Source organism: Apis mellifera, linkage group LG6 (assembly GCF_003254395.2).
Source record: "Apis mellifera strain DH4 linkage group LG6, Amel_HAv3.1, whole genome shotgun sequence".
Classification (NCBI taxonomy): Eukaryota; Metazoa; Arthropoda; class Insecta; order Hymenoptera; family Apidae; genus Apis; species Apis mellifera.
Genome location: NC_037643.1, coordinates 13,265,432 through 13,287,631, shown reverse-complemented (window position 1 = coordinate 13,287,631; position 22,200 = coordinate 13,265,432). Strand labels below are relative to the sequence as shown.

Sequence of the window (22,200 nt, the reverse complement as noted above, 5' to 3'; positions counted from 1 at the left end):
AAAATAGAAATATTATAAATTTAAAAATTTCTAAGTTCTTCTTATTGTACAATTAAAAAAAATATATTTTTCACTTACAGAGAATTATTAATTATTAGAAAGTAAATATGTAGATATATAATGTATATGTAGATAATTATATATATCTTATCTGTTGAAATATAAAAATATATTATTAATACTTATTAAGTATTAATAATCATTATATTTTTTAAATATTTCAAATAATAAAAATTCTTGAAAATAAATAATATTTTTAAAAAAGATCAATGTTTTTAAAATAAAAAAATATTGTAAAAAAAATTTGTTTTTATCATTATATATTTTTTAAATAGTGTAATTTTATCCTGAAAAGTTTTTTAAATAATAAGAAATAGAAATAATTAGGTACCCCTTTTTCTCATGATTTATTTTGTATATTTGATATTTTTGTATATTTGGTAAAAACTGAACTAAATAAATTTTACACTCATTTTTAACAATAAAGTGAATTCCTAATTTTAACTGTTTTTTGCCTTGAATACACAAGGTTACAAAAGTCAAGGATGGAAACCAAGAACGTTAGGGTACGTGGGTTGCGAAATCCTGTCTATCCAATAAAGGAGCCAAGGAGATATTTTTTTCAGTAAGTAAATGAAACATCAAAAATTTTAATACAATTCTTTTTTGAATATTGCATTTTTTATTTTTCAAAAGAGAATAAAATAAAATTTATTTAAAATTTTATTCTATCTTTCTTTTATTTTTATAGTAAGTTTCTTATAATATTTTATTGTGTTTTATTTCTCCTAATTTTATGAAAAATATAAAGAAATACAGGCATTACATTAAGGATTAATTTTCTTATAATTTTCTAAATATAGACACATAATTAAATTTGAAAAATTCATGATCGATAAAGAATCAATATCTTTTTAAATATTTTTTTCATTCTTTTCTTGAAAATGTATTTAATTCAATTGCAAGAATTGAAAATAAGAGATAAAATATATAAATTTTTAATATTACACTATAAAGAATATTTTTATATTGTAAAGAATATCTGTAGCTATCTATCTATTAAAAGCGCATGCGTCAAATAGTTTCAATCTTAATATTAAGGAGCGCGTAGTAGGGATACAGAAGCACATGTCACGGTTGCGTGTTTAATTTTCAGTCGCTCGGAAACATAGCTCGGGTGCAGGTAGTCGATAATCTTTGGTGCTTATTTCTATAACTTTTGTAGAAAAAGTTTACGAATTGATCTGTCAGTTTTGTTATTGTTCACGGTTTTTTTCAACAAACTATTACTTTTTTTCAATACATTTCGTAAACTCAAGGTAAATATGATTATGATACATTTAATTATGTAATTAAAATTATATTTTTAATTAAAATCACATTTTAATTAATTATATATTTATAGAAGAATTATATAATTTTATAATTTTCTTCTCTTCTACTTTTTTATTTATGTAAAGCACGTTAATATAAGAATCGAATTAATTAATTTCAGCAACTTATCAATAAAAAATTAAATTTTAAACTTTGTTCATAGAAAAAAATCTTATTTATACAATACAATCATTAAAGATATTTTAGTTTTGATTACGCATATATAAAAGATTTTTACGATGAGTAATTCTGAATAATCCAATATGATGTAAATAAATATTATATCATCGTTGCATATTATTGAATTTGCTAATAATATCATATAAGACATAAATCGTAATTCATAAAACTAATTTTGATAAAATCAATTGATACATTATATCATGCAAATAATTTATAATAATATATAATATAAATTATCGCAATATCTATTTTTTAAATAAATATTAATCGACAAGACAAGCAAAAATATAATTACTTAACTAAAAATAAGTATTACTTTCTTATAATGTTATAAAAAAATTTTGAATTTCGATAAAATAAAGCAAAAATATAAAATACATTTCTAGATATCAAATATTAGTTCCATTATATTATTGTGAAATATTGAAAAACAAACCGGAGAAGAATTAAATTTATAAAAAATTTTATTAATCAATCATTTTAAATTTTTAACTTATAATGAATATTTTTATAATCAATTGTATATAAACATTTATATGTTAATATTATTATACAATATTATTAGAATCTCAATAATGTTTAAATTGTCTTTAATTTTTTTTTTTAATTAAAAATTTAATGTCCAATAATTATAACATAATATTTCTATTAAAATACATAATTTATTTTTTTGTTATTATTCTTTACATGAAATTTTGTAATATATAATATATAATTTTTATTAATTCTGATTCTTTTCGTAAATGATTAAATATGAATAAGTAATTAATAAATTTTATTAAATGATTATATTAAATTTAACTTTATTTCATCAATCATAATTTTAAGATTATTTAAATCTTAATTCATATAATAGTATTTCATTAATTAATGATCATTATAGAAAATATAAAGAATTTAAAAAATTAAAAGTTTTTAAATATCAAAACAATAATGAAATATCAATATAAATAATAAATTTTTCTAATATATAAATAATATTAGAAAATATACATTAGTATTGAATCATAGAATTTATGAAAAATCATTTTATGTATACAAAATTTTTGAATTAATTATTAATTCTTATCATTTATCTTATATAAGTTTATATTATATAATTTTTATATTGAACATTTTCAAATATTTTTAATCGAATATAAAAATATAAATCTTTTTATCTTAATTTTGTATTCTGCCTATTGCATATTTAGATTATAAGAAATATAATATGTGAGAATGACTAAGAATCTCCGACATTTGCCATATTAGGTATGTTCCATTAAATGATTAATTCTTGATAATTATGAAAATGTCTTGTATAATTTCAAGACATTAATTCAATCACGTGATGATCAAGCCACTTTTGCCTCCATCGAATAAAGAAAGACTTATTGTTAATTTAGATCAATTTTTAACAATTGCACATCAAGTAGATACTTAATCATATCATTTTTTTCTTCCATTTCTTTTTTCAATTTTTTCTTTCTCTTCAGTTTTGTTTTTGTAATTAAAAACAAAATATTTCTCGAAGAACATAAATATATCATCGAGATGGAAAAGATATTTCCATCACCCAAATCCCAAATAATTAATCCCAAAAATTTCTTTTCATTATATTTTAAGTATAATTAATTAATAAAAATTTTTATAATCACATAAAGATCGTATTATAATTATTATGCCGTTAGTATATGCGAATGGAGCAACAAAATACTATAAGTGGGTCATGAGTCATTCGTTTAACCTGCATTTGTTTGACTTATTTGTAAGCTATACAATTTGTTATATTCATGTCTTATTCAGTCCAATGTCAAATGGTGGGCGATTCTGGATATCCACCATGGACATATTCTTATATGGTTAATCGTGAGTCGTTTCTTTCGTGGACCGTCTTTCAAAGTCGTATTTATTCCACAAGTAATCTCTTTGGAATCTCACAGGAAAATAAACTTGCTCAATACACTTTTATTAACTTGATTGAAAAAAAAAAACGAGTAAATTAATACAACATCTTTTTAAAATATCGGGGATGATTTTTATCGAAAATTAGAAATAGGAATTTTCTTTCAAAAAAAAATATAGGAAAATTTTATTTCTTTTTAGGAAAGGAAAGATAAAAGTATAGATATAAAAAACATGGGTATGACACAAAGACCGTGGACACCAACAAAGAGGCGAGGTCCTATAGCTGCAGAATACAATAGTCCTGGTCCTGCTTGTGTAACATTACCCCCGTTGATCGGTAATTAATTTAGAGTATGATTATTGTTAAAATTCAAATTAAAACATTTCAAATAAGAGGTACGAATTTTTAGGAAAAATTGTTCCCGATTCGAAACGAGGTAGAGCTCCTGCTTTCTCATTTGGAAGCAGGTACATAGATTCGATTATTGGTTCTAATTTTGATTAATAATTTTTATCAAATTAATTTAATTGTACTCTTATACATTTTTAGACATGCGACGAAAAATGATAGCCCTGGACCGGGTCCTGGCCAATACAATGTTTTCGGACTTAGCGCGAAAGGTAAGATAATATATTACATAAAAAAATAGCTATTACAGATACGAAATTATAGTCCTATTTTATCTTTGTTAATAAAAATAATCTCAGACAATAACGATTAAACGAAGAGGAAGAGAGCTTTAAAAAAACTTATGATATTTTGATTACTCGTTTCACTGAATCTAAAGAAAATTCTCTCAGAAATATATATATATTAATATAAATATGTAAATATATTAAAACAATTTAAATTTATTAATTATTGTTATAATACAAATATATAAAAAAATATAAAATTTATGTTCTTTGGAAAAAATGTATGATTTTTATATTGTGTGTTAAAAAATTTATAAAAAATAAATTTTTGATCATATTATTCATTCACGTGAATACAAACAAATTTTAAATTGTAAAAAGTTGTAAAGTAAAACAATCCTAATAATCGAATCATAAATAAAAATAGAAATTACTAAAGGAAATGTAAATGAACTGATAACATTGTGAAGAAATGAATGGTATGGATAATGCTATTCCCTATATAATTAAGTATTGATCAAACTTCAGGACAGTATAATATTTCGCAAGAATGTACGCTTTTAATGTTTCTTATTCACGAAATTCCTTTACTTTCCTTTGAATGATCAAATATTGAGCACGAAATTTTTAATATTCTATGTTTATAAATTTTTGATAATATTTATATTTTATCTTTTATCATCAAGTATATTTGATGAAAGGAATTTTTAATTGTGTGACAATTAATTTTTTATTTTATAAAAGAATTATTAAAATTAAAAAGATTTACTTATGAAACATATTATTATATTAAATATTTGTTCTTTTATTTTATTATAATTTGATCTGTTGATGTTATATCTTCTATTAAAATATTTTATTTTTATTTTTGATGTGTATGCAACTATGTTATTAAACAAAAAATAAATAATATATTGGATATATGGATTTTTTTATATATTAAAAAATATTTTTATCAAAAACATTAAAAAATAGACATGTAAATATTTTTAAATCCTGTCAAATATTTTATGCGATATAAATATTTTAAATCTTAATCTAATTAGTTTTCTAAATTTGTTTTTTTTTTTATCAAATTTCTTGTTAATGTTTAAATCTCGTCAATTTTTTATTGATAAGTTTGAAAATTTGTTAATAAAATTGGTGCAGGAAAAGATGCAGCACCAGCATCATCGTTACACAGCCGCACGAAATTCACGAAACAGGAAATCACACCAGCGCCTGGTGATTATAATCCAGAAAAGGCAGAAAAGATTATTTTGGATCATTCACCAAAATACTCATTTGGCATTAAAACTCAAACTGAAAAAATTAGTTGTACACCTGGTGAGTATATTTGTGTATATATATATATATATTGCAATAAAATAGATTTAAGAAACGTTAATTTTATATCAAGAAACATTAAAAAATTATTTTCTTAATTTTTTAATTTTTTAAAAGTCAATAAATAAATTATAATAATTTTGAGGTAAATATTAAAATGTGATTGAGAATATATATATGACGTGCACGAAAATCTTTTTTTTTTTAACTTAATTGAAATAAACTAAATGAATTTAAAATATTTTTTCTAATAATTTGTAATTATGAAAAATTATGATGAATAATTTCTATTTTGCATTTTCTTGCATGTTTCGTTATCAATTTCATCCAAAAATTATTATGATAAAAATTGATGATAATAAATATCATCTTAATCGTAGCGCCGAATGACTATTGCACCGAAAAAGTGAATATCGACAAATCGCCCGAGTACAGTTTCGGCTTGAAATCTGTACTGGACAAACCAAGCGATATACCTGGTAATTAAGTATATCAAAATAATATATAAATATTATATAAACCTTCTATACAATTTTATATATTTTTTACAGAGGATTAATTAAATTAATTAATATTTTAATAGTATTAATCAATTCTTTGAATTTTGAAAAAAATTCAAAGACTTAAGAGAGTAAAATAAGATTGTTTTTAAATTATTTCATTTAATAATCAAACATATAGAAATTTTCATTTTTTCTTCTTTTATTTTTAATTTAAAATATTAGAATAAAACGAAGTCGATGATAAAAAATAATTTCATTTTCTATAACAAAAGTTTATCGCAAATAATACACATTTTCTGCAATAAATTTAAAAAAATCACACATGTATTAATTTTATTAAATTAGATTTATTTTTTTGTAATTTTATTAACTCTTGAAAAAAAGTCGAAAATATCGAAAATGGTGCATAACTGTCCATTGATTCTAGGAATTGCCTAGAATGGAGAATTTCTGCAATTTTAGTTGTTCGAAGAATAAACTTTTAGGTATTCTTAGATTTTCAAATAACGACAATATTATTTAGCTTCTTATTTTATTTTGCAATTGTAGCTTGATGATTAATATCGCATCCTTGCTATTTAAATTTTTTTTATAAATTATATTTATATAGTTTTAGTAGTAGATAGATCAGTATTAACAAAAACGATGCTTATGATATATTTGCATGCAATTTTTGATATTTATTTAGTTATATATAATTATATTATAATTTATTTAACAAAAAAATATAAAAAAAATATTAATGCATTTTTTTATAAATATAGAAAAATATTTTTCAAATTGTTTTACAAATTTTATTTTATAAATTTTCTCTTTTTTATTTCATTATGAAATATATTATTATTTTTTATTTTTATTATTTCTTTTTCTGCTATTATTTATTTCTGAAAAAAAAATGTAATTAATATTGGTATATTATAATATCAGCACCTGGAACTTATCATCCCGAAAAGGTAAGATTGGACAATACACCGCAATACAGTTTTGGAGTTAGGCCTCCTCTCGTAAAACCGAACGATAATCCAGGTAATCAAAAATTTAAAACGCTTGATTAAAATTTCATTAACCAAACTTCTGTTATTTGAATCATTGATAAATATTAAAATTAGTAATTTATCTAAAAACAGAAAAAAGAAATTTAGATTTATTATTTTTTCAATAATATAATTGTATAATTTAATAAAATTTATTAAATATCTTAATAAATATAAATTTATGAAAAATTTAGCATATATTTGTTTGGTCAATGAAGTAGTAATTGTCTTGTCTTTTTTGACAAGACAAACATATTATCACAGGAAGATATTTCATATGATAAGAAATCATAAACGATATCTATAAACTTATGATATATAGATTTATTTTACATATAGGTTTATTTTCATCTTATCTGTGATGATATGTATAATGATATATTCATTCTGCACTTGTAATAATATTTGGTAATTATATTACCATTCACATATTTCAACTTATTTTTATAGCACCTGGCTTGTATTATCCTGAAAAAGTCAATTTAGATAAGGGTCCTCAATACAGTCTCACTGGAAAAGGTCGAGTAGAGAAACCTGATAACATACCTGGTATATAAATTTCAATAATTTATTAAAACATAAAAAAATAAATATAAATATATATAAATTAATAAAATAATAAATAATTTAAAAAATTTATTATAAATAAATAAATATTAAGTTTTGTAAAAATAAACATGTTAAAAATAATTTAAAAAAATATGTAAAAAATAAAAAATTTTTTTTGATAAATTATCTAATTAATAAATTATAAAAAGAAATTATTCTCAGCACCAGGTACGTATTATCCAGAAAATGTAAAATTGGATAAAACGCCACAATTTACTTTTGGACTGAGGACTCCCCTTGAAAAAATAAATGATACTCCAGGTAATTGCAAAGAAAAAGATTTAATTTTTTTATTTTTACATCAATATACATTCATTTTATTTTGATATATATAATCTCGAAAAATTTAATTCAAATAAGATATATAATTTAGATAATTTTTTTATGAAAATTAAACAATTAAATGATAGTTTATTTTTTTGGAATTCAAAACTTTAATCTCTAATTATTGAATTAAAATTAAAAATATATACTTTATATGAATATAATTTTTATTGAAAATTAAAAATTTTATTATATTAAATATCATATTGAAAAAATATCCAATAATTTTGTAAAAATGTAATTGTAAAAGAAAATTTTGTAAAAATTTTTAGCACCAGGAACTTATGCTCCTGAAAAAGTAAATCTTGATAAAGCACCACAATATACTTTTGGATTAAAAACATTTCTTGATAAGCCAAATACTAATCCAGGTATAAGTATTAGAATTATTCTATTATTTTTATTATTATTTTTTCATTTGTCAGTAAAGAAATTTATAAAAGAATTGATTACTTTATTGACTTTTTATTATTTTTCTATAGCACCTGGAGATTATTGTCCAGAAAAAATAAATTTGAATAAAGGTCCAGAATATAGTTTAAGTGGTAAAGGACTTTCTGAAAAACCAAATGATATTCCTGGTTAGTATAAATCTAAATTTCTTATTTCTTTATTATTTTGTATTTATTTATTTTATTATTATTTAATTATATAAAATTTTTTAATTAAATTCTTACTGGATAGAATTTATGATATTTTTTAATTTTAAAGCACCTGGAACATATAGTCCTGAGAAAGTAAATTTAAATAAAGGTCCACAATATAGTTTGTATGGGAAAGGGATTTCAGAAAAACCAAACAATAATCCAGGTGAATATTTTTTATTTTTTTTTAATATTTTTTATATTGATTATTATTTAATATATTATTGTTTTAGATTAATGTCTTCTTATATTTAATTTTTCTAATAGCACCAGGAACATATAGTCCTGAGAAAATAAATTTAGACAAAGGTCCTCAATTCAGTTTATCTGGTAAAGGATTACCAAGAAAGTTCAATGAAAATCCAGGTGAATTTTATTTGGTAAATTGCTGAAGCTTCTTATTTTGAAAGTTCATTGGTATAGGTTTTAACATTCTGTAGAAACAACTAATGTTTTGATTGCTTTGGTAGGCCCTGTTGATTACTATCCAGAGAAAATAGTAAATTTGGAACATAAACCTTATTTCAGTTTTGGTAATAGAAAACCTTTGGATAAACCTAGAGATACACCAGGTAATGGTGTTGATTAACAAATTATTAATAGCAGCTATTCCAAAATTTAAAACATTCTTTAATGAAAATCTTATAAGCTTCTAATATATATACCAATTTTTATTTTGAAACATGTCAAAGCTTTTGCTTTTTTCTTTTACAAATTTCTTTTTCTTGCTTATAATTTTATAACTTTATAACTTTATAATTAATATCTAATATTATTGTTGAATATATTAATTAAATACCTAATTAATTTTAAAATTATAAGCTTTTTATAAATTTCACTTAATATTAAAATTTTTTAAATTTTATATATTTTATTTTAAATAATCGTATATAAACATATGAAAATATAAAAATATTGTAAATAAAAATCATTAATAATATTTATAATTATAAAATTATTTTTTGATTATATGTCTTATAACATGTATCATGTTATAATTTATGTATAAATTGAAATATTTTTTCGTTATATTTTTTAACATTGCATCAGTATTCTTTTTTACTTTGTAGCTCCTGGTACTTATTCTCCAGAAAAAGTCAATTTAGATAAATCGCCACAATATTCATTTGGCTTAAAAACATCTTTAAAAAAAAATAATGATTTACCTGGTGAGTAATATTAAATATTATTTTTATATTATTATTTATATTATTATTTATTAAATATAAAATTTATAAATAGAATTTATAGTTTAATATATAAAAGTTACTTGCTTTAATATATTAAAAATCTAGCTCCAGGAAGTTACCATCCTGAAAAGGTAAATTTAAATAAATCACCCCAATATAGTTTTGGAATTAAGACTGAAATACATGAAACAAATTCTATACCAGGTATAGTATATGAAATTTAATGTATTTTTTGTTTCTTGTATTTGCTAAATAGATTTAATATTTGGTTTAAAGGTCCTGGTGAATATAGTCCAGAGAAAGCTATGCTTTTATTAGAAAAAGCATTGCTATTTACTTTTGGTCTTAGAACAAATATAAATAAATCAAATGATATTCCAGGTAAATTTATAAGATTCGCTTATTTTTTTTCCATTTTTTTATTATCATTTTCTTTTTTGCATCGCACGTTTTTCTCATAAAATTTCCTGTAAATATATCATGAAAGTAGCATTTATTATTCAAGATAAAAAATATTCTTATTATGTATTTGTAACATAATACCATTTAATATTTCTTATTTAAAAAAGAAAAATAAATTTTTTCATATACTTTAAAATTAATTAAATTAATCATAATACATATTATATAATTACATAATTATCATAATAATAATTTTTTTAATCGTAATTATGAAAGATTTTAGTTTTTACACTATTAAAAAAATTATATTAACTTTTGTTAATATAATATTATAAATATTTTGTTTTTATGTTTATTATGTTTTAGCTCCAAATGTTTATAATATTCCTTCTACTCTCGGCGGAACAAAGGAAGGAAATAAAAAAACAGCACCAGCTTATTCAATATCCGGTAGACAAAAAGATTCTACTGATGATCGCATTTTAGTTCCTGGACCTGGAACATATGAAGCTGTTAAACCGGATTCAGTTAGAATAAAAAGTCCTGCTTACAGTATAAGTGCTCGTTATCAACTGCCTGACGATCATTCGCAAATTCCAGGACCTGGTGCACATTGTCCAGAAAAAGTATTTCTAATTTTTTTCTAATCTATTTTAATATAATTAATGTAACTAAACAATTCAAAAGTTTTAAAATTTTTTTAATAGATTTCATTTGAATAAATTATATTATTTTTGAAGATATACAAGAACTCGAAATTATGAGTTCGTATTGGATAAAAATCCGGAAAATCTCAACATAAAAAATTGAAATTCATAGATAAATTTAATAAATAATAAATATGGACTATATTATAGATATACTTTTTAATTTATATAATTTAATAAGATGTATGTATGTAAAAATATTTTGATTGATGAATTTTAAGAATCTCGATACTTTTATATTGAAAAATAAAATTTTTGGAATTTTAATTCAATTTTAAAAATAATTCATGATTGGATTTTATATTAGAGCATTAATTTTTTATGAAATATTTATTTTGCAGGTAATTCTTGACATTCCTCCAGCACATTCATTTGGTATTAGACATTCGCCGTATATATGCAATTTGAAGGATGCCGTTTATTAATATAAAAAATTTTATGTAATTCAGTTTTAATCATTATTTTATTTTATAAATAAATTAATAATATAATGATCAATATATAACAAAATAGCAACATAACAAAATGATGAGCAATATAATAACATAAAATTTCATTGAAAAATAATTATTTTTCATATAAATAAATTATTTTCTAACGCTTTGCTAAAATAACTACAAAATATTGCATAATTAAAATATTAGTGTTGTTAAATATTAAAATATGTTATTAAAAATAAAAATATTGTTAAATATATTAAATTAATCATATAATTTTATTTTTGGCACAAATTATAATTATGAATACAGATAATATTAATTATAGATGATATTTTTCACATAACATTTATATTTATGAAATGAATAATAGCAAATAAATTTCCCTTTTTATTTATTTTAAATGTATTGATTTTTGAAAACAAGACGAAATAAATATTATTAAAAAAAAAATTAAACTTATATTTTATATACAATTTGATTAAATATATTTTTTAATAAATGATATAAAAAATAATACTTTATTTATTATTTTAAAACTTTCTTATTTAAATATCTTATAAATTAAACTAATGGAATTAATCTTTATTTAAAATGAATATATTTTATCTATATCTCATGTATATCTTATCAGTATATCTTTAATTTCAAGACAAAAATTATAAAAACTTTTTTGTCTTTTGTTATAAAGATATAAATATAAATTTCACTTTTATTTCGTCAATAATAAAACTTAAATTTAATTTCTATATGTATAGTAAAATATACATTTTTAAAAAACTTTTTATACAAAATATACGTATAATATGAATACATAAATGAACAAAATATAATTACAACAATATTTACAGCCATTGTGCAAGAAAATTGTGATATTTGAGATATAAATGTTATAAATTGAATATTTATACAATTTATACAATTTTCTAGATAAACAATTAGTATTTATAAAATCAATTCCGCCACCATTTCGAATAATATTAACAATAATTTCGATAATTTCGTGGAATCATATTTCGAATCACATTTATTCAAATAATATATTTTATCGGCAGCATTTATGTTTACTATAAACACATTCTCCTGATATCCATGTTGACAATAATTCTAAATCATTATCTAACATTACTATATCAGCATCTGCCCCATAATTCAAAGTTCCTTTCGTTTTTTCAATACCGAGAGTTTTTGCCGGATGAAGAGTTGCTGCTTCTAAAGCTTCTACTATTGAACAGCCTAGAAAACAGAAAATTTATTAAAAATATATTACTGCTTTGTGCGATATTTTATGAAGCAATCATCAAGATGCATCTTCGATTTGTGTACTTTTCTTTCTAATTTTTTATTGCATAATTATTTGCTTTGCGCACTATTTCATTAATAAGTTCATTAGTAAGAAATAGTTTAAAAAAAATCTAATGATTCATTTGTAATCGAAAATATTTGCAATTCTGCAGATTTTTCGTCGGATATAAATTGTATTCTTCGCGGTATATTTTCCGATTCTGTGCATATTATCCACTTGGAATTTTCTGTATTTTCTGCGATATCTTCACTTCAACTATTGTTTTCACATTCATTATCTATTATTCTTATTTTTCGCTTTCTTATTTCATTTCCATGTTCATCATGATTTTCTCTATCGTTAATTTCTTTATGAATAGAAGTAATTTCGTCATTAAAACGAAAAATCAAATTCATCTTTACTTGAGCTTAATTTCATTAACTTATTTCATCCTTACAAAACTCAAAAACTTTGAAAATAATATTTCTATTACCACGACTGTCAAACTCAGACCCGAAGATGTCGTCTGTACCCACGATCACGGTCTAATTTGAGATAAAAAATCTAGTCATTTAACAATATATTATTCTACATTTCATAAGATTATACGTAAAGAGCTTAGAAATCTATTTATGAAGCGATATTCTAAAATTCTAAAAAAATCAAACATAAATATTGTTCCCGCATCAATGCAAGTGATGCTAATCACTGCTGGCATTAATTCAAGTGGTGACCGAGAATTACCGTTGGAGTGCAAAAGTTAATTTAAATAAAAAAAAATCCATATGACAAATATTATATATATATATATAATATTTAAACTACCTGTTACTTCTTTGAAATGACGAACACATTTTGTCATTTCCGCTGTACTTCCACACAGTGTATCTGTTCCAGCAATATATGCACGTCCCGAACGTATTTCGATTTTAAGCTGTCCTAATTGATGTACTCCTTCTTCTAAACCTAATGCTGACAATGCATCAGTAACTAGAACTAATCCTAAAATATAAAATTTAATTATTTATTAAATTATCTATTAAATAGATAAATTAGAATTACATAGATAATTATTATAGTATAGAAAAATTCAAGTAAATTTATTATCATAATTTAAATAATTTCAAAAAAATATAAGAATTGAGTTTAAGAACAAAAATGATTGAATAAATATATATGTGTGTAAAAGAAAAATAAATGGTAATAGTAAAAAATATACAAGCCTTCAGGATGAGTTCTGTGAGCTATACGTAATGCAGCTGGATGAGTATGAATACCATCTGCAATTATACCATAATGGATAATTCTTCCAGGAAAGATTTGATCAGATGTTAAGAGACCAACTAATCCTGGATCTCTATGATGAAACTATAAATATAAATTTATTATTTACTTTATAATATTGTATTTTTTATAAAATAATTAATTATAAATTAATTCTCATATTTTATATAATTACTGGTAACATTGCATTAAAAAGATGAGTAATAAAGGATGCTCCATTTTTTACAGCCTCTTCTCCTTCTTTCAAATTTGCTATAGAATGTCCTAAAATATTTAAATTTACAATGATATTAAATTAATAAAAATGATAATTTATTTCTTACCAAGAGAAACTTTAATATTTCTTTTACATAATTCTATGATCACAGACTGGGTATTGGGAAGTTCAGGTGCCAATGTAATAAGACTCACATTTTCTAAACTTCCATACATATCAGTTAATGACTTGTAACCCTAAATTTATATTGAGATAAATAATAAAAAATATTAATAAGAATCTAAATGTTTAAAATCATAACACAATATCAGATATATATTGAAAATAATTGTAAAACTTGCTTTTTCAAATTGTTTTATGTGACACTCTAAATGAGCTCCTTTTTTACTTGGACTAATAAATGGTCCTTCTAAATGAATACCTAATACAGTTGCACCATGTTTTCCACCTTTGGTTCTCTTAATATTTGGAATTATTTTATGATAAGTTTCACTAGGTGACGTAACCAAAGTTGGACAAAATGATGTTACACCAAATTCTAATAATTTTTTGGCTACTTTATTAATTCCTTCTTGTACATTGTTTACATTATGTGTAAAATCTATGCCAAATCCGCCTAAAATAAATAAAATAATAATTACAAATTATAATTATATATATAATAATTTCCATAATATAATTAAATTATTATTTATTATAATAACATTATACAAATATTCATTCTATTATATTTACAAATATTTTAAAATACAGTATGCTATCTAAAATTAATATGATATTATTTAATTTTTATACAATATTGTAATGTTTATTCAAAAATAAAAATTTTTTATTAAAATTATAGTAAAAATATAGATAATAATTTTAATGTAAAAAAAAAAAATTTATGCAAATAAAATAAATTTTATATTTCTATTTCAACTTATTATTGATTTACCATTAATCTGAAGATCAATGTACCCAGGAGAAATTAACGCTCCGTTACAATTGATTCTTATATTTGGTTTTATCTTTTCATCATAAAAAATTTTCTCTGGATTTACAATTTTCCCATCACGAACCCACAAATCTTCGTTTAAAATTTTTCCATCACGTAAAATACAACAATTATAAAATTGTTTTAAAATTTGTTGATCTTTTTGAGACATGTTAACTTCACAAATCATTCACAATTATCTTTGCTTACAAAAAAAAAAAAAAAAAATAATGCTTATCAATACACTTCAGTATTGCATTATCACAAGTAAAATTATCATTCCGTTAAATTACAAAAAGTCAAGTAGCAATGACCTGTAAATTTAATTATTATGCAGCTTCAAAGATGTCACTGAATGTGATTTCAATGTATTTTTTATTTCAGAAAATCGCATTTTATATTCATTGACACTTAAGAAAATATTTTTTAAAATATCTTTAAAATTACTTATGTTCTGTTATTAAAGAAAAAGAAATATTAAAATCGATTTTAATATCTCGTTAAATAAAAAGTAATATTATCATAAATAATCCGTTTCTCATCCATAGTTTCCATTTTTTTAAAAAAATGTATTAATTAAAAATAGAAAATAAAAAATAAATTTGTTATATCTTTAAAAAAAGCACATAATATAATATAATTACATAATATAAGATGTTTATAAAAATATAATATATTTTTTTCGTAAAAATTCTAAATAACGAAATAAAAACAAAAATTGATACATAAAAATATATTTTATTTTTCAAGTTAATTTATCAATTATCCATAATCAAACATTTCAATGAAGTGCTTAAAGAAGAGTTTAAAATATTTATTCAAGTTATCGCATTAGATATATAAGATAAAAAATTAAAAAAATTTTTTTTTATATATCTTGATATATATTATTATATTACTTATTATATTACGATAAAATTTTAATAAATTCAATTGTATATTTAAAATCATGTAAAATTTTAATTTAAATTTAATGTTTACATTTTTTATTATATATTCGGTGAGAATCATAATATAGTAATATAATATTGTTAATTAAGCTGTTTTTTCACATTATTTTTATCTCATTTCATTTATATATCAAAATCGATGTTTGCATCTCAATTATTTAGATTATTTAATGTTTAAAATTTCTAAAGATGTCCAAACTTTATAAACGTTCGAGTTATATAAATATATATATAGTATATATTTATTACATATATATTATATATATTAAATAATTATAAATAATCATTTATAACTTTTTAAAAATTTGTATTTTTAATGCAAAAAATACTAATAATAATATAATAAAAAAATTTTTAAATAATATATTTTTTAATACTTACCTTTTTAATATTATCAAAATTTATTTAACTTAGATCTTAAATATGATTGAAGTATTTTATGAAACTTTATAAAACTTATTATAAAGGTAATATAGACAAGTTTGATCAGTTTCAAAATCCAGTATAATTCAAATCCATAACAAATTGAAATGAAAACAATTTAGTATAAAACCGTATAAAAAGACTTTATGTAACTTAAGGGAATACTAAGAACTTAAAGGAGAATAACAATTAAAAAAAAAGTGGAGAGAGAAAAAAAAAAAAAAAAAAAGAAACAGGAGAGGAAAATGGCACTATATGTTTGTTATACGACAAGAAGAAACAAAGCGCTGTCTGCTGTTTGCTTTTTTCAATTTTTTGTATTAAAAATGCTTTAACAGTACCCAAAAATTTCTTCATAGGTCAACGTGCGTTTTAAAAAAAAATTCAACTAACTTTCTTGTTTGTATATAAACGTAACAATAGTATAAAATGAAGCAATTAAAAATGACAATGATTACGTGGAGCGGAGAGCGCAATTCATTTATACTTATATGACATTAAATCTTAGGCTGTTAATAAGCCATATTTTCTATTCATCGTCAACGTTGGATAAAGGGAGGATACGCATAATTTTTTTTTCACCGGTATGTCGAAGAGTCTAGGCTTGATCTGGAATAGGAGATATGATATGATTAGATGATTGATACAAACAGGATTACGTTGGAGCCACTGGTGCAGGATATCTAGGCAGTTATCGGTCAAGTTTCGTTAGTGTTTGTGTATGTATGTTGTCGCTTACTGTACGCACGGACAATTTTTTTTCTTAGTTTAATCTGTATGTAATTCTACTGTTGTTTACAGTCATTAGGATCTGTTCCCTGTTGTTTCCCACCTGGTGGTGCATTATTTGGAGAAGACTCCTCATCATCTTCATCTTCTTCCTCAGGGTCATCCTCATCACCTTCTTCTTCTTCGTAATCTTCATCTTCATCTTCTAAACCTTCTCCTGAAATATTGATTATTTCTTTTATTTATTATTAATTTTATGTTTATAATAATATTTTATTGAATTAAATTTAGTATTAATATGCATCTTTTAATATATTATTTGGTTTGATTTAAAATTTTTTTTTGATTAAAATTTAAATAAAATTTATATTTTTCATTTCAGTAATTATAATTAACTAATTAATGTTTGAAATAAAAATATTTTTATTTTCGTAAAAAATATTACTTTCGAAAGAATTACAAAAATTAATTGTAAATATTCTATAATTTTTATAATTTATTATTAAAGGTATATATTTTGATGTATAAAATAAATATATAATGTATAAAATACCTGTATAATACAATACAGCTCTAGGAACTATACGTTCCCTAATATAATGACCAATTTCAAAATCACTGGATAATAAAGCTTGAGTTTCATCATCTAATTCTGCTTCAGAATCTTCTGGCACTAAAAGAATAATTTGTAATAAATAACGAATGTATTTTTAATATGAAAATATAAAATATAAAATAAAATATTGTTAATTGTATTTTTACCAATTGGTGGACTGAAAAAATTGAAAAAAGAATCGTTCTGAACAGTTTTTGTTACTGTTCGTATGGACCCTCGAGACTTATGTTTCTGATTTTTTTTTATAGTTTTTACTGTAACATTCTTTCCTTTCTTCCAATCAATTACGCATCCCTATAGAAATAATTAAAATATATATATATATATATATATATATATATATATATATACATACATACATATATACATATATACATATATCGTAAATTTTAAATACTTTCAAATAAATATTATTAGAAAATAAAGAATAATATAGATGTATATAATTTATAAACATATAAATTGAAATTAAAAACAACATTTACCTTACATTTGTATATTTCAGGTCCTTCAAAACTAAAAGGATCATTTTTATCAGGGGTACACTTCATAATGTATTCCTTTGTTAAAACTGAATTAGAAAAGTATTCATTTGGCGCAAAATGGAATTCAAGAACAAAGCCCTATAAAAAATCTCATTATCTTTAATGAAATTTTTTTTTACTTTATATCTTTTATTTATTATTTTTAACTATATAAGATTTATATATGTATCTAATTATTTTTATGCATGTAAATTATATAAAATCTTTTGATTTTATAGTATTTAAATGATATATATTTATATATTTTTCCAACTTACCATTGGATTATCAAGAAATATCACTCTAATATCATATAAATGTTTGAGTATTGCTTCATCATGTTCCTGAACCATATCAGCTAATGTTTCAACATTTTTAAATATTGTGAGCCAAAAATCTGGGATGCCTTTAATATCTTCATTTTCAACTCTAAAATAATTCATTAATAAGATCAATGTAGAGGATAATTTTTAATATTTAATTATTATTTTTCAAATAATTTAGAATAAGAAATCTTTGAAATAAAAATTAATTTAATATAATTTATTAGAATAGATTAGAATAGAAAATATAATAAGAAATCTATTTAGAAAGTATTTTAAACAACTTAATAAAATTGTTTAGAAATTATAATATTTTTTATTTGTTTTAAATATTCTTTTGTAACATGAAATGATTGAAATAAAAATTGAGTGCGTTTATTTTTAAATAAAAATTTATGTAATGAATAATAACAATAAAAATGAAATAAATATTATATTTAATAAAAACAAAATGATCATACTCTTCTTTTTTCTGTTCTTTATCATCTTCGAGATTCACTTTTGTTTTTAAATCATTAGTTAATCCTTCTTCATCATCATCACTCTCCCATACACATTGTTCATCTGTTGGTTCATAGACACCAGATACTATTTCACTTCTTTTTTCATAAAGAGGAGCACACATTTTATAATAAGCACATTCCAAGGCATGAACTTCTTCATAAAATTTTGCTTCAATATTAGTTGTAACTAATTGTAATTGTTTCAAAGCTTTAATTCTGCGTTTTACAGGAGCTGGAAGATTCTGCATTTGCTAAAAATTGAAAATATTTTTAAATAATCTTTTAATCTTTTAAATATTATTTTTTCTTTTATTTATAATAAAAATGATTAATCAAAATGATTAATATGATGAATATGACAACATAATAGTATATACTTCATCCAAATGATATTTATAATATTTTTCATATCCTAATTTTAATTTTTTTATTTTAATTCAAAGTAAAATATTTAAATCAATTTTATAAAATTTTGATTTTTTAAGAAAAGATATAAGATATAATAAAAAATTAAAAAATATTACAAACAATATTTTAATCATAAGTTGATTGAAACTTGATTTGATTATGATTGAAACATTTAACATATAAATGATTAAAAAAACATTATGAAAATCTACTGTAATGCATATTAGTTTCTACTAATAGTCAATTATCAAGCAAAAATTTCATAACATATGTTAACTTAAATAAAATAAAAAAGGAATGAAATATAATTAAATATAAAACAAAATTAGATATATAATTAAGCAAATTATAATATTAAAAATTTATAGTAATAACATTGAAAAATATAATATTTAATATAAACTTAATATTTTTTTAAATTTTGTATGGAATCTCTTTTATAATAATATTTTTAATTTATTAAAAAATTTATAATATTAACCAATCATATCAATAAAATATTAATTATTAGGATTTGAAATTAATATTTTACATAATATTGCATAATATTTACTTTTTTTAAAAATTATCTCTACATATATATTATTATTGTATTATTTATTATTTATTATTGTTATTATTATTATTATAATATGTAAATTTTATATGATATGAAACATTAAATAAATTTGAATAATCAAAATTTCAATATTAAAAATCTCATGTGAAATTAAATGTTAAATAAAATTAAATAAAATTATTTTTAATTTTTCATTTCAAAAAGTTTAAATTACGATTATAACACAATCTTTTTCTTATTATAAAAAAAATTCTTTTTTTAACTTTTTAATTTGTTTATAATTTACAATATTAAATTTGAATACCTCTATTCCAGGTGCAGTACGATCTTGTAGAGCAGCTAACATATCAGACCTATTTAAAGCTTTAGCAAAAAGCTCTGGAGCTTTGTTATCGTCTTCATCTTCAACAGATTCCATTTCACTATTATCTCCAGCACGCTCTGGATCAGTTGTCATAGTACTATAATCTAAATTTATTTTATTTATTTATAAAAAAAATTTACACAATAAAAAAATAATCTTATTAGGAAAAATATAATAAATAAAAAAAGTTATCAAATAAAATAAACTTATTAAAAATTTAAAAATTTCTTAATCTTTTCTAATAATAAGAAATAAATAATGTTGTATTTTTATATAATTTATTTTAAAATTTATTATTAGTAATACAAAAATATAATAAAAATATTTTTTATATTATATAAAAATTTAATATTTCATATGTAATAAAAAATTAAATAATTTAAACATCTTTTATGAAAAAAATATAATTATTTAAAATTCTTTTTTTTAACTTAAAAATATATAAAATATGCAAGACAATAAATATATTTTATTTAATTTTAAATGAAATAATTTTTTTTATTAAAATTTAAATCAACAGATTATAGTATAAGAGATTTCATACATATATATTATATTAAAGAATGAAATAAATATTTCAAATTATTTATTATATTATAAATTATATTACTAAATATCCAGTAACTAAACAAATATTCCATTTCAATAAGATATATTTATATTTAAAATCACATTAAAAATTATGATATTCATATTAAGAACATATTTCAATCAAATTTTTTTCAATTAATTAGAGATTAACATAACACTTTTTATTTAAAGATAAAAAAAATTATGAAAAAAAAAATATATATATATTTAAAAAAAAATATATTTTAAGAAATGATTGTATGTATCTAAAATCATGTAAAAACAATAAAATATAAAACAAGTATATTAAAGAACAAGATATAAAATAAATATCGAATATCCATTTCAGAATAAAGAATATAGCATAGATTAAATGCACAAAAGTATTAAAATTCTGTTGCACGTTGCGGTATTTTATCTATTAAACATGCACGAAAAATATCGTAAATTCTATCTACATATAGCTGAGAACGAATATACATTTTTTTAAAATATTTACACGTAATGAATTTTCCCAATTTGATTTGATTTCGGTACAATGTTGAACTGACATTTGAAAGTCACCATATTCATAAAGAAAAAAGGTTATTTGATGAAGCACGCAAAGCCGTAAAAAAAGCGGAAATCACATTAATTCATCAACTATTTGTCGGATTCAACTACGTCACATTTATTATACATTCTATTCTTTTGTTACATATTTAATAGAACAATATAGAACAGTACAGAAATCACGAAACTATCGTAAGGTTCAATTTTTGCATACAAAAAGCGTGCACATGGAATAAATGAAAAAAGCAATAATTTTCAGGGTTATAAATGCATGAAGATTTAAAAAAATAAAATACAATTATTTTTAAGTAAAAACATTATTTCAAAATGTTTAAAGATTGAAATAAAAGCATTAAAATCAACGACAAACATACCTTTCAAGACTGAAGCTGTTCACAAAAGAAGAACGGACCACAGAACGGACAACGAACCGGTCGTTGTATCGTTACTTTCGTGTAGTAAGTCGCACAATACGAAATTAGTTCCTCTTCTATCCTTTTCTGTGCTTATTAAGTGTTACAATCATATGATTCAAAAAATCCCTATTTTATTTTTTCAAATACGAAGTTAATTATTTTTTATCATAGTAAAAATTAAAGAAAAATCAATTTTCACGATTTTCTAATAAAATATTTTAAATTTTGAAATTTATTAATTGAAT

General features: G+C 20.7%; 3 protein-coding genes across 12 annotated transcripts; 1 reads left to right on the top strand and 2 right to left on the bottom strand.

Moving 5' to 3' along the window:
- The first annotated feature begins 1,123 nt into the window (after positions 1-1,123).
- LOC551924 (mucin-1) lies at positions 1,124-11,646 on the top strand. Of its 7 annotated transcripts, none has more exons than XM_016912804.2 (19): positions 1,124-1,319; positions 3,643-3,781; positions 3,855-3,912; positions 3,995-4,065; positions 5,230-5,406; positions 5,787-5,885; positions 6,837-6,935; positions 7,394-7,492; positions 7,715-7,813; positions 8,149-8,247; positions 8,359-8,457; positions 8,588-8,686; positions 8,788-8,886; positions 8,991-9,092; positions 9,591-9,689; positions 9,816-9,914; positions 9,987-10,091; positions 10,479-10,738; positions 11,161-11,646. In XM_016912804.2, the coding sequence occupies exons 2-19, from the start codon at positions 3,676-3,678 to the stop codon at positions 11,242-11,244; spliced, it is 1,953 nt and encodes a 650-aa protein (XP_016768293.1). In that variant the 5' UTR covers positions 1,124-1,319; positions 3,643-3,675; the 3' UTR covers positions 11,245-11,646. The 7 variants fall into 7 exon arrangements, with proteins under 7 accessions (XP_016768293.1, XP_016768295.1, XP_026296975.1 ...); XM_016912806.2 differs by lacking the exon at positions 11,161-11,646 and adding an exon at positions 10,820-10,908; XM_026441190.1 differs by lacking the exon at positions 9,816-9,914.
- Positions 11,647-12,265: 619 nt separating this feature from the next.
- LOC551952 (putative N-acetylglucosamine-6-phosphate deacetylase) lies at positions 12,266-15,332 on the bottom strand. The gene is made up of 7 exons (XM_624334.6): positions 14,980-15,332; positions 14,384-14,658; positions 14,149-14,278; positions 14,001-14,089; positions 13,765-13,909; positions 13,367-13,543; positions 12,266-12,492 (listed from the first exon to the last, which is right to left on the bottom strand). Exons 1-7 carry the CDS (start codon positions 15,206-15,208, stop codon positions 12,302-12,304), a joined length of 1,236 nt encoding a protein of 411 aa, XP_624337.2. The 5' UTR covers positions 15,209-15,332; the 3' UTR covers positions 12,266-12,301.
- Positions 15,333-16,454: 1,122 nt separating this feature from the next.
- LOC550824 (nucleosome assembly protein 1-like 1) lies at positions 16,455-22,053 on the bottom strand. 4 transcript variants are annotated; one of them, XM_026441276.1, is made up of 9 exons: positions 21,914-22,053; positions 20,358-20,521; positions 19,045-19,337; positions 18,539-18,689; positions 18,222-18,359; positions 17,883-18,030; positions 17,674-17,793; positions 17,224-17,337; positions 16,455-17,000 (listed from the first exon to the last, which is right to left on the bottom strand). In XM_026441276.1, the coding sequence occupies exons 2-9, from the start codon at positions 20,508-20,510 to the stop codon at positions 16,990-16,992; spliced, it is 1,128 nt and encodes a 375-aa protein (XP_026297061.1). In that variant the 5' UTR covers positions 20,511-20,521; positions 21,914-22,053; the 3' UTR covers positions 16,455-16,989. The 4 variants fall into 4 exon arrangements, with proteins under 4 accessions (XP_026297061.1, XP_026297059.1, XP_026297060.1 ...); XM_026441274.1 differs by having other exon boundaries at positions 16,455-17,337; XM_026441275.1 differs by lacking the exon at positions 21,914-22,053 and adding an exon at positions 21,487-21,748 and having other exon boundaries at positions 16,455-17,337.
- Between the last annotated feature and the right edge of the window lie 147 nt (positions 22,054-22,200).

Excerpts from the sequence above, each read along its gene's own strand:
- LOC551924 (XM_016912804.2), top strand. The coding sequence starts at position 3,676 with ATGGGTATGACACAAAGACCGTGGACACCAACAAAGAGGCGAGGTCCT. Across the intron at positions 3,913-3,994 it reads GCTTTCTCATTTGGAAGCAG|ACATGCGACGAAAAATGATA; the intron begins GTACATAGATTC and ends ATACATTTTTAG. Across the intron at positions 8,687-8,787 it reads AAAACCAAACAATAATCCAG|CACCAGGAACATATAGTCCT; the intron begins GTGAATATTTTT and ends TTTTTCTAATAG.
- LOC551952 (XM_624334.6), bottom strand. The coding sequence starts at position 15,208 with ATGATTTGTGAAGTTAACATGTCTCAAAAAGATCAACAAATTTTAAAA. Across the intron at positions 14,279-14,383 it reads ACATAAAACAATTTGAAAAA|GGTTACAAGTCATTAACTGA; the intron begins GCAAGTTTTACA and ends ATATAAATTTAG. Across the intron at positions 14,090-14,148 it reads AAATATTAAAGTTTCTCTTG|GACATTCTATAGCAAATTTG; the intron begins GTAAGAAATAAA and ends TAAATATTTTAG.
- LOC550824 (XM_026441274.1), bottom strand. The coding sequence starts at position 20,510 with ATGACAACTGATCCAGAGCGTGCTGGAGATAATAGTGAAATGGAATCT. Across the intron at positions 18,031-18,221 it reads CTGAAATATACAAATGTAAG|GGATGCGTAATTGATTGGAA; the intron begins GTAAATGTTGTT and ends TTATTTCTATAG. Across the intron at positions 17,338-17,673 it reads AGCTGTATTGTATTATACAG|GAGAAGGTTTAGAAGATGAA; the intron begins GTATTTTATACA and ends TCAATATTTCAG.